General features: G+C 53.5%; 2 protein-coding genes across 3 annotated transcripts; one reads left to right on the forward strand and one right to left on the reverse strand.

Moving 5' to 3' along the window:
- Nucleotides 1-5,705: 5,705 nt before the first annotated feature.
- On the forward strand, nt 5,706-6,128 carry SYCN (syncollin; the record flags this gene model as incomplete). Its single annotated transcript, XM_082677791.1, has 1 exon — nt 5,706-6,128. The coding sequence occupies one exon, from the start codon at nt 5,706-5,708 to the stop codon at nt 6,126-6,128; it is 423 nt and encodes a 140-aa protein (XP_082533917.1).
- A 1,956-nt stretch (nt 6,129-8,084) lies between these two features.
- On the reverse strand, nt 8,085-11,297 carry NCCRP1 (NCCRP1, F-box associated domain containing). 2 transcript variants are annotated; one of them, XM_082676687.1, is made up of 6 exons: nt 10,959-11,297; nt 10,299-10,358; nt 10,162-10,213; nt 9,425-9,520; nt 8,711-8,849; nt 8,085-8,584 (listed from the first exon to the last, which is right to left on the reverse strand). In XM_082676687.1, exons 1-6 carry the CDS (start codon nt 11,248-11,250, stop codon nt 8,444-8,446), a joined length of 780 nt encoding a protein of 259 aa, XP_082532813.1. In that variant the 5' UTR covers nt 11,251-11,297; the 3' UTR covers nt 8,085-8,443. The 2 variants fall into 2 exon arrangements, with proteins under 2 accessions (XP_082532813.1, XP_082532812.1); XM_082676686.1 differs by having other exon boundaries at nt 8,085-8,849.

Genomic DNA, 11,297 nt, shown 5'->3' on the forward strand with positions numbered 1-11,297 from the left:
ATCAATGACCAATATAAGCAACAGAAAGGGAAACCTTCCGAAATTTTGCCACTTGCAGCAACATGGGTGGACCTAGAGGGTATTATGTTCAGTGAAATAAGTCAGACAGAGAAAGACATATACTGTATGGTATCACTTACATGTGGAATCTAAAAAGTACAACAAACTAGTGAGTATAATAAGTAAGAAGCAGGGAATTCCCTGGCGGTCCAGTGGTTAGGATTCAGTGCTTTCACTGCCGTGGCCCGAGATCGAGTTCAATCCCTGGTCGGGGAGCTAAGATCCCACAAGCCTGGGAGCCAAAAAATAAAAAATAAAAATAAAGTAGACATAGATACAGAGAACAAACTAGTGGTTACCAGTGGGGAGGGGCAATATAGAGGTGGGAGAGTGGGAGGTGTAAAGCAGGCTATAAGGATGTAGTGTACAACACGGGGAATATTGCCAATATTTTATAGTAACTGTAAAAGGAGTGTAACTTTTAAAAATCGTATAAAAAGTAAAATAAAAGGAAAGAAAACGTTCCTTACAAGTCTCAAAACTAGAAGAGGTAACTAGCTTTTGTGTGTATTGTCTCCACTTCACACACGAGGAAACTGAAGTTCACAGAGGTTGAGTATCTTCCCGAGTTCACGCAGCAGGTAAGTGGCAGCGTCGGGATTTGAACCTGAGGCTCCAGCACTCACCCGCCCGCTACACGAATCTCTGGCTTTGGCGCCACCTCGCGAGAGTGCCCAGCCTCCCCTTCCCGGCCGGCAGCCCGCGAAACTCCGCCCCCTCCCCGGATTGAGTTTAGGGTTTCTACCGCCCACCTGCCGGGAATCTCCGGTCAAAGTTGTTGCAGCCCTTAGGAGGTTCAAACTCCGCTTACTCCACAGGCTTCCTCCTGAAATTTCATTTCATTTTCTCTTTCAGTTTCAATCACTCCCCTGCAGTGGCCCCCACCCTGCAGCCTTGATCACCTCTGAATTCCTGCCATGCCCTCCTGGTGGCAGGTTGCCTATTTGGAGCTCAATTATTGCTATATCTGTCTCAGCTGGGAGCGGCCGCCTTGCTCAAGGGCCCCCAGCAGCCTGACATCACCTGGGAGCTGGTAGGAAATGCAGAAACGAAATCCTACCCCAGAACTGCTGAATCGGGATCAGTATCTTGACCCCCCCACACCCCACCTTGACCCCCAAGTAATCTGCGGCACAGTGAAGGCTGAGTAGCTCTGGCCTAGACCACAAGGGCACCGTGGGACCCAGGGAGCCTTCCAGGTAGGCCCCTCACCTGGAGCAGGTGTAGCTGAGAAAATGGTCTTCAGCCACATCCTGAAGTTAGATGATTTTGTGTCTGAGCTGGAGAAGATTCAAGTGCATTCCAGGCACCTGGGTTCCAGGCACTGTCTTACGAGGCTCCGTCGTGGACCCTAAGAGATGTTCCTTTTTCTATTGCTAATGGAATTTTAATTTGTTTGGAAAATTATATGAAATAAACTTTATAGGAGCTGAGCAAATTGAGGTATCAACACAGAAAATTCTAGATGTGATAAACAGTCAGTGACCTATGAAGTCTTAGAAGACCAAAGCCCTAACCCAGTGGTTCTCAAACTCTAGCATCAAGTCACCAGGAGGGCGTTTAAAACTCAGACTCTTGGGCCCCCACCCCTAGTTTCTGATTCATAGAACTGGGGTGGGGCTGAGAATCTGCATTTCTCACACGTTCCCGGGGATACTGATGATGTTAGTCCAGAGACCATGCTTTGAGAACCACTGTTTCCAAACTACAGAGTCGGGGCTGCTTTGGAGGGTTGTATTAGCCCTTGAGAATTATATAGAAATGATCCCAGTCAGTGACCTGTCATTACAGAAGAGTAATTCATTCCAATGATCCAGTGTAAATTTAAGTACCGATCTGAATATTTTCCTGTATTTATGCACAGATTTAGCATTTTCATTTAAATTATGTGTCACCTATAATGGGATTTATGTTCAAGTTCTACCCTGATTGAGACAAAAACTTTCTTTTTTCTTCTAGTGGCACTTTCAAGTGTATACCCACCTCCTTTTTTTATGGTCTGATGAGAAATGTCAAATCAAGATGTGAGATCTAAAAAGGGGATTTTTTTCCCCACATGTTACGAATCAAAATACATCGGTGGATGGTTTTTTAAAAACCTGCTCTTCTTCCCACTGCATTCCCAGAGTCCTTTGCAACGCACCTGTAATAGCTCTTTTCACATTGTGTTCGAATTATTGATTTACCATCTAACTTTCTGAAGGGCTCATGGGTTTCTCAAGGGCAGGACATTCTTCCATTTGAAGAAAAAAAATGTGCAATAAGGAGATGTTTATTTTTCTACTATTTGTCCACTCTGTGTTATCCACAGCGAGGAAACTGTTTCTGGGGGAAGATGCCTGATGCGTGCTCACATGGGCATGTTTGATGTGTGCATGGAGTTTTGTGATTTTGAGATTTCATGGGGCGTAGGGTGGGAGCAGTTGAGAACGGGGGTTCTGTTGATGATGGTGGGCGTGTGATTCTCTTGGAAGGATATTGTCTGGGACCGTGTTTCTCTGGCACTGTGGTATCAAGCATGTGCCTACACTTGATGCCTGTAATCCTCTAGGATCCACCAGTGAGAATCAATGACCATCAGTGGCTGACTGTGTGAAGGGGTACCCCTACACCCCCGAACCCATGTGTGTGTCTCTGGACTGGGGATGCTGTGCCCATGCACCAGATCTCTGTGGGTTCTCTCTGACGCTGGCTGTGTGCTGTGACTCCGTGGGTCCTGCGTTCCTGTCCCTGGTCTGCCTCCGTGTCAGGGTCTCCTCACCATTCCATGTTGCTCTCTGTGTCTGAAGCTCATGGCCCTCCTGGGTGGCTGGGGCTCTGGGGGATTGTGTCCATCCCCAAGTCCGGTGGCCCTTGCAGAGCTGGGAGGGTGGAGACTCTGTGTCCCTGAGGTTAAGGAGGCCCGCTGGGAAGTTAGCAGCTGGAGATAAGATTTCACAGTCATGAGCGGAAAGGAGGGAGAAGGATCCAGATTTGGTCTGAGGCAGGGCCAGGCCAGAGTCCAGGGTCTCAGAATCATTATAAGAATAGTTCTAGGGACTTCCCTTGCAGTCAGTCCAGTGGTTAATACTCTGAGCTTCCACTGCAGGGGGTGTGGGTTCGATCCCTGGTTCAAGGAACTAAGATCCCGCATGCCATGCGGTGCGGCCAAAAAAAAAAAAAAGTATAGTTCTAATAGCTCCTGTTAATTGTGCATATACCACGTGCCAGGCACTGTACTTCATGTTTTATAGTTATACTGCTTTTATATTTATACTGTCATTTATAAATATAACTATATTTATACTGTTGTATTTATTCAATATCACAATTAAGTATTTATAAATAATTATATGAATTGTTCCTAATGTTTTTGAATAATATTCTATTATTTATAAATTACATAGTAATTTTTTTTTTTTTTTTTTCGGTACGCGGGCCTCTCACTGTTGTGGCCTCTCCCGTTGCGGAGCACAGGCTCCGGACACGCAGGCTCAGCGGTCATGGCTCACGGGCCCAGCTGCTCCGCGGCATGTGGGATCTTCCTGGACCGGAGCACGAACCCGCGTCCCCTGCATCGGCAGGCGGACTCTCAACCACTGTGCCACCAGGGAAGCCCCATAGTAATTTTTAATTATCATTTTCTATTATCATTTTCTATTATCCCATTGAAGGTAGGAAGAAAAGTTCAGAGAGGTGAGTTCACTTGCCCGAGGTCATTCAGCAAGGTGACAGAGTCAAAATTTGAACCTAGTTCCAAGTGTTTCCGGCCTTTGGCTCGTGACCATTGCATTACCCTGGTCAAGGCGGAAGACGGCATCTGGGGGACCAGGAGGGAGCAGTGTTAGCTGGGTGGCCGTGCATAATAGCAGATTGTTGTCGGTGTCGCGTTGTGCTGGTGTGTGTTTATTGAGCCTTTAGTGTGTGCCAGGCACCATGCTAAAGGCTTTCACAATAAGAATATGGCAAGTGCTCATATGGCATTTAGCAAGGGCCCTACTCTAAGTACTGTTATGTGGATTAATTCATTTACTCCTTATACCAGCGTCCTGAGGTGGATACCGTCCTTGTCTCCATGAGGCCCTGAGGTGGAATCATGTGTGAAAGCTCGTGGAGGAGCTGGGAACTGGCTCCAGGCAGCCTGGCTCCATAAGCTGTTCCTTTAGCCCCCATACTTTCTATTATCCCTTGTAATCTTCACAACAATCCTATAGTGTAGGAAGAAATATCACCCATTTTACAGATGAGGAAACTGAGGCCCAGTCTTGGACTCACCCACAGAGCCACAGACTTGAACCACTGTCTGTCTGATCAGCTCATCCACACACCTGACCCTGTTCCTGTCTGGTGGGAGGCCAGGAACTCCAAAGAGCCTCTGAAGGGCCTTGGCCAGACTCCCAGATGCCAGGGGCCCTGTCTCTCCCTGAGGTCCCAGCCTCCCTAACCTTCTTGTGCAGCTCCTTAACTTTGCCTTTGGCTTGTGCCATTTCAGCTTCCTGATTAGTAAGCAGTCATGTTAACAAAAATTGTCTATTTTCCCCCAGATTAGGTTTTTATTTGTTTGTTTGTTGCTCTACAAAAGGTTTAAGTTTTGTACTGTTCAAAAGGTCCTTTGTTTATATTATAGATGCAAGATTTCCAATCTTGGTTAAGAGAATCTCCTAGCTCCTTGGGAGTGGGAATGCCGGGCAGTGGAGTGGGGGGGAGGCAGCCTCTTCTTCCTTCTCTCTCCCCCTCCTTGGCTTGTCCTTGGAGTGGGGACTGGGGGCGGGGTTGTTTGATATCTTCTTGTCAATTTATAAGCCCTCTTTATATATTATAGCTACTAATTCTACGCTGTCCCAAGTGTTGCAGAATTTTCCCCAAGCCTTTTGTACATTGCCTTGCAATGGTTTTTGTTATGCAAATATGTCTAATATCTTAAGATTGGTTAGGAAGATCTCCTGCTCCTGGGGAGGTGGGGGGGGTCCCCCTCCCCATCTCCCCTCTCCCCCCTCTTCCTTCCCCTCCAGGGTCTCTCTCTCCTTATCTCCAGCTGTTCTATTCCCAAGGGCCTGCCTCCCGGGAAGGGGACCTGCCCAGCGTGGAGGCCCAGCTCCCCTCCCCCTCTTTGGGTCTCTTGGTATTTGGAAGGGGGTTGTCCATTCCTTGTCAATTTTTAAGAGCTTCTCCTCCTTATAACTTTTTTTTTTTTTTTTTTTTTTTTTTTGCGGTACGCGGACCTCTCACTGCTGTGGCCTCTCCCGTTGCGGAGCATGGCCTCCGGGCGTGCAGGCTTAGCGGCCATGGCTCACGGGCCCAACCGCTCCGCGGCATGTGGGATCTTTCCGGACTGGGGCACGAACCCGTGTCCCCTGCATCGGCAGGCGGACCCTCAACCACTGAGCCACCAGGGAAGCCCCTCCCTATAACTATTAACTCTATGCTACCTTCTGTATTACAAGCCACTGGTCCTGTCATTTGCCACATTAAATCTTAAGCTGCTGAGTTTTATACAAATAAGTCCGTCTTGTATTCATCTGTTGTGGGTTTCCGACCTAGGCTGGGAAGACTCCCCGCTCCTAAGCGCCCTCCTCTTCCCTCCCTAAGTCCTTATCTCGCAGCTTTTCCCTTCCCACGGGTCAGGAGCATAAAAGCGCTGGAGGGCGCTGCCCTGCAGTGTCAACATGTCCCCTCTGTGCTCACTGCTGCTGGCCGTGGCCCTGGCGTCCGTCCCTGGCGTCCGAGGCAAATGCCCGGAGCCCGCCAGCCTCAAGAAACCCGACGGGACGCGCACGTGCGCCAAGCTCTACGAAAAGAGCGACCCCTACTACGATAACTGCTGCGGCGGCGCCGAGCTGTCGGTGGAGCCGGGCACCGACCTGCCCTACCTGCCCTCTGGCTGGAACAACGCCATCTCGTCCGCCGTGGTGGCCCCGCGCTGCGAGCTCGTCGTGTGGTCCTCTCGCGGCAAGGGCGGCAAGACGCGCAAATTCTCCTCCGGCACCTACCCGCGCCTGGAAGAGTACCGCCGCGGCATCTTCGGGGACTGGTCCAACTCCATCTCCGCGCTCTACTGCAGGTGCCCGCCCGCTGGCCCGCGCGCCTAGGGACTCGGCCCTCCAGTCCGCACATCCACCTGCCTAGCTCCCAACAGAGCACCCGGGCTCCAGCCCCATCATCCAGACTGCTGAGCCTCTGACCCAAATTGGGCATCCTTAGAACCAGTCCAGGAGGTCCCCCTTCTCACCCACGCCCCCTCCCCCAAGCCCATGCCCCTTGGATCTCCCAGACCCAACTCTGGGATTCCCAGGCTCAGAAGCTGACCCAGTAATCCAGCCTCCGTTCTGGGAGCACCCTCTCCAACCTCAGATCCCAGAGCTCTCAGACCCAACTCTGGGACTCCCAGATTCTAAACCTGACCCAGACCTCAAGACCCCAGACCTCATTCTAGGATTTACCCTATCTAGCCCTCATGCTCCACCCCCCTAGACCCTCTAGATCAGCCTTGGCCCCAGAAACCAGTTCCAGAGCCCCTGTTAAGGTTCTGAAGCCCCCAGACCCAACTTGGAGGCCCCTGAGCCCACCCTGGACTCACATATCCAAGCTCACAGACCTGGGGGCCCTAAATGTAGCCAGGGCACCCTCTAAAACCACCCCACCTGTCCCTCTACCCCCAAGAACTCCAAGAGCCTCCAGCCCCAAACTTCCAGGCCAGGATGCCTAGCTCCTGAACTTGGAGTCCAGCCCGGGACCCCCACCCCATTTCAGGCTTCTAGAATCCCTCCCACCTGGCACCCCCTGGTAATAATTTTTGATTCTGTGGCAGGTGCTACTGACACCTTAGCAATCCCTCATCTCCATCCCCCGCAAAGTGCTGAGCCCCTCACCTGGCCTTGTCCGTGGGGTCTGCTGAAGTCCGCAAGACCCAGAAGAGAGCTCACCGCCTGCCTCCACCACCCTTCCTTCCCTGTAATACAACTGTTATGAACTTGTCCCTGTCTGCCATCTATTGCTGCCTGGGACCCAAGCCCATGCAGATGCGGGTCAGGATGGAGGAGAGAGCAGGGTGGTCAGGCCTGGGTCAGCCCATACTTGGGACAATGCCGTGGATGGGGACACACCCATAGATTCCGACATGGGTTTAGGTGTGGACACCCCCCACACACACAGGACATCTGGGTGACATGCCATGGTACTGCCGGTTGATTGTTAAACATTGAAATGCTTCCCACACTTTTTGATGGCTAGCCCTTCTCTGAATGCCCCCCAGCTGTTCAGGCCTGCCGGGACCTCCAGACTCCCTCAGGATTTATGAATAGGACAGTAGGAGGCCTTCAAGGACCCTGCTCCAGGCTAGGGCCAGGGTCCGTTTTGCAATCTGGTCACAGCCCAGGACTTATGGGTTGTGAAGTGCTTTCAGTGCCCCTCTACCCAACACATGGAGAATACTTTAGTTCTAATTTGTGTATTTTTGAAAATTCGAATTTGCAATTTACTACTCCCAAGGAGCAGGGCCCTTGATGGGTACCTGGGTTTGGGCGCTCTGGAGGAGTGAGGGAAGAGAAATGAGGGGTCTTGGGGGGAGAAGAAGTAGGGGGACAGCTCTGGGGGATGATAACTTGGGATTGGAGGAGGAAGGGAATCTGGGGGGATTCTGAGTTAAGAGACATGGGAGAAGAGGTAAGTGGAGAGGCTACGAGGCCATAAATTGGGGATATGTGAAGAGATCAGAGGTCAACGGAGGTACTGGAGGATCAAGGATTAGAGGATGTGCAAGTTGGAAAGTGGGAAATGAACACAGTGAAGTTTTTTTCTTTTTCTGGCCACCACGCACGGGTATGTGGTATCTTAGTTCCCCTACCAGGGCTCGAACCTGCGCCCCCTGCAGTGGAAGCGCAGAGTCTTAAACACTGGACCGCCAGGGAAGTCCCTTGGTGAAGTTCTAAGGATCAAACACCACGGAAATAATCAGCATCCTTGGGCACATGTATTTATTCATTCAGTCAGCAAAGATTTATTGAGCCCCTACTATCTGTCAAACACTGACTCAGGAAGAAGTGGCCACTGCCCTCATGGAAAATGCCAGAGAGTCAGACATTCAAAGATGTGTGAAGATGTCAAATGAGAAACTGAGGGTCAGGCAGGATTACGGGGGCATAGGAGGTGGTACGTGATCCAAGAGCAGCTGAGGGGTCGTGAAGGTCTAGAGGGAGCAGGGAGGTGCTCAGGGAACACGGTAAGCTTAAGGGTCAAGGAGGTGCCAAGGGTTAGGGACTTCTAAGGGTCAGGGAGCTGCTACGGGGTCAGAGAGACGCTAAGACGTCAGAAGTGATAAAGGAGCAAGAAGATGCTAAGGGCTCAGGGAGGTGTCAAGGGGTGGATGGATATGACAAGGGGTCAGAATGGGCCCGGAGCCAGCCAATCACTCCCTGAACTGCACAGACACAGAGGAGTCGGTCACCCTCGTCCGCAGCAGCCCACCGCGCTCCATCCGGTTCTTGGTCTTGTGCAGGAAGTGGACAAAGCGGACGCCAGGGCCGTACTGGCGGAATACGTGGGACACCTGGGGCAGCACCAGGGTCAGGAAGAAGTTCTTATGAGGGACCCATAAACCCTGCTCTCCTCCCTCTGTGAGGTCTTGGGATGCGAAAGCATGTGTGTGGGTGGCAGACGGGGTAGGGAGTCTCACCTGGACCCAGTGGCCAGGGGGGCCTCTCCCAGAGGTCCGGGGGGCCACGTGGTGCTGGGCGATGACTGTGCGGCGGTCAGCTGCCAGCAGCCAGACGTGCAGCTCATACACACACATGTCCAGTCGGCTGTCCTCATACCTGGGGGTGGGGGCCAGGCCTTCAGCTGCCTCCACTGCCCCTACCTCCCAGCCCCAAACCCTGGCTCAGCCGCCTGTCAACACACACTCCCCGGCACCCACTTTGTGCACCGGGGCTGGGTGGTGCTAGCACCACAGCAGTGACCAAGACAACCCCACACCCCACCCTCATGGGATTCATGGTCCGGTGAGGGAGGTGGACATGTCACCAGGCAGTGACAAACAGGAATGGTCAGGGCCGAGATAGGGGAAATCCGGGGCCCCAGAGGGTAATGCATCTGACACAACCTGGGGGCGGCCAGGGGAAGGCTTCCTGGTGGAGCCACATGTACCGACTCCTGAAGGAGACAGGGGACTTCGCCTCCAGAAAAGAGGGTGGCCACATCCAAGGAAGAAGGAACAGCCTCTGGGCTGGCACACTGCAAGAACGGACTCAGAGAGAAGGGGCCACAGAGGTGGGCAGGGCTGGGTCCTGCAGCGGCAGGAGGGTCTCTGGGAGGATGGCGTGAGGCTGGCGCTTCGGGGAGCGCCTGTGTGCGACCTGGCTGGGCAAGCCGGTGGTGCAGAGGCGCATACCAGTCCATGACTGTGATGTTTGGCTGCTCAACGTCGAGCAGCTCCTCCCACAAGCCCTCCGCCAGAAGGTCCACACTCTGCTGCTTCACGGTCCAGCTGTGAGAGACAGCACGGGGGAGGCGGGGTCTGCCATCTGCCGGGATTCTCCCAGGCCAGCCTGGCCCCAGCAAGCAGGGCACCCTGATCATTGCACCCTGGAAGTGATGTCAAGGGTACCGGCATAAGGGCACTGAGAGCTCACTCAGCCTACTTCACGGCCTCAGTTCCCATGAACTCCTCTGAAGGTAATGCATCCTGAGCCCCGTGTTGCAGATGGGGAAACCGAGGCCCACAAAGGGAAGTGACGTGTCAAGATCGAGCAGCAAAGAAGTGGCAGAGCTGGGATCCCAACCCAGGTGCCTGTGACTCTGAGCTTCTGAGTTGCACCATCCCACCCACCGTTCAGAAGCAGGGCCTGGTTTAATGGCGGATAGCTGGTGGCCTGGGTGACCCTCCCCCTCCTACGGAAAGAGGCTGAGCATAGGAACAATATTAACTGCTGTTTATTTAACACCTACTATGTGCAGGCTACTCCCAGCGAGCCAGGCGTGTGTTTTATGGGCATGCTCTTACGACTAACCCTGTTTACAGAGCAGAAGACTAGGGCCCAGAGAGGCAGACTGTTTCTCCAGGTCTCACAGCGAGGAAGGCCGGAACAAGGAATCACAGGCAGGCCACCGTGGGTCCCGGCCACTCACCTGAGGCCCTGCTGGAGCTTCTCCGTCTTAATGTGCCAGCCTCGGAAATTGCCTGGCGGGTGGACGAGCAAAGGATTAGAATGTGCCCATTCTCCAGGGCCAGCCCCTCAGCACCGGGCTAGCCACAAAGCGCTTACCCAGAGTCTCCAGGGGTTGCTGTGTGGGACCAGGGGGCGCTGGCTCATAAATGTTGATGCCTGAAATGTGCAGGAAAGCAGAGCCTCAGGCGCGCTGAAGCTGCCCCGCTTCCGAATGCTCCCCACTTTCTAACCCCAGGGCAGGTTGGAAGAGCAGGAATCAGTGCCCTGCCTGCCAGACCAGACCAGCCAGGCAGGGGTGAGTGGTGAGTCATGGCCCTGGGAGAGCCCTGAGAATGTCCTGGGGGCAGAGGGACAATGCTTGGAGAGGGAGGGCGTTGTGGTGAGACAGAGACAGAGGGACAGAGAGAGAGGCACCAAGAAAAAGAGATAAAATATGGGCGGAGGGAGGGAGGGAGAGATACGGAGTGAGACCAAGAGACACAGGGAGAGATAGATGGAGACACATGACGTAGAAAGAAACAGAGACGCAGGTGGGACAAAGAGACACAAGGAGACAGAGAGCGGCACAATGACAAAAAGGGACAGAGAGGGATGCAGAGGAATAAAAAGACAGAGGCACACTAACAGGCAACGACGGAGAAACAGAGCAGAGAGACAAGCAAACAGTCGGAAAGAAGAGACAGACGGTCTGCGTGAGTGAGCCTGGGGACAGAAGGCGGAGACGCCTCCAGCTCCGCGCGGACTTCTGTCCCGCACCTTCGGGGTTGGGAGAGCGGAGCAGGTTGCGGTAGAGCGGCCGCTGCAGGAAGAGAAGCTTCCAGGTGAGGCGCGGGGGCAGCTCCAGGCTCCCTCCCGGCGGCGCCCATTCCTGTAGCAGCAGCTGCTGTGCATAGCCCTCGGTCGGCTGCTCAGGCACCGGGAGCCCGGGGGTCTCGGGGGCCGCGGGCGACGGCGGCGACGGGGGCGGGGGCGGCGACGGCAGCTCCTGGGTGCTCGAGGGTACCTCCATCCCGCCACCGAGCGCTGGTCCTTCCCGCACCTCCTCCATCCGTCGGGTCTGGGCGACTGTCCCGGCTCCTCTGCAGGGCTCGGTGT

The sequence above is a fragment of the Grampus griseus genome (genome assembly GCF_964374135.1).
Source record: "Grampus griseus genome assembly, chromosome: 19".
Classification (NCBI taxonomy): Eukaryota; Metazoa; Chordata; class Mammalia; order Artiodactyla; family Delphinidae; genus Grampus; species Grampus griseus.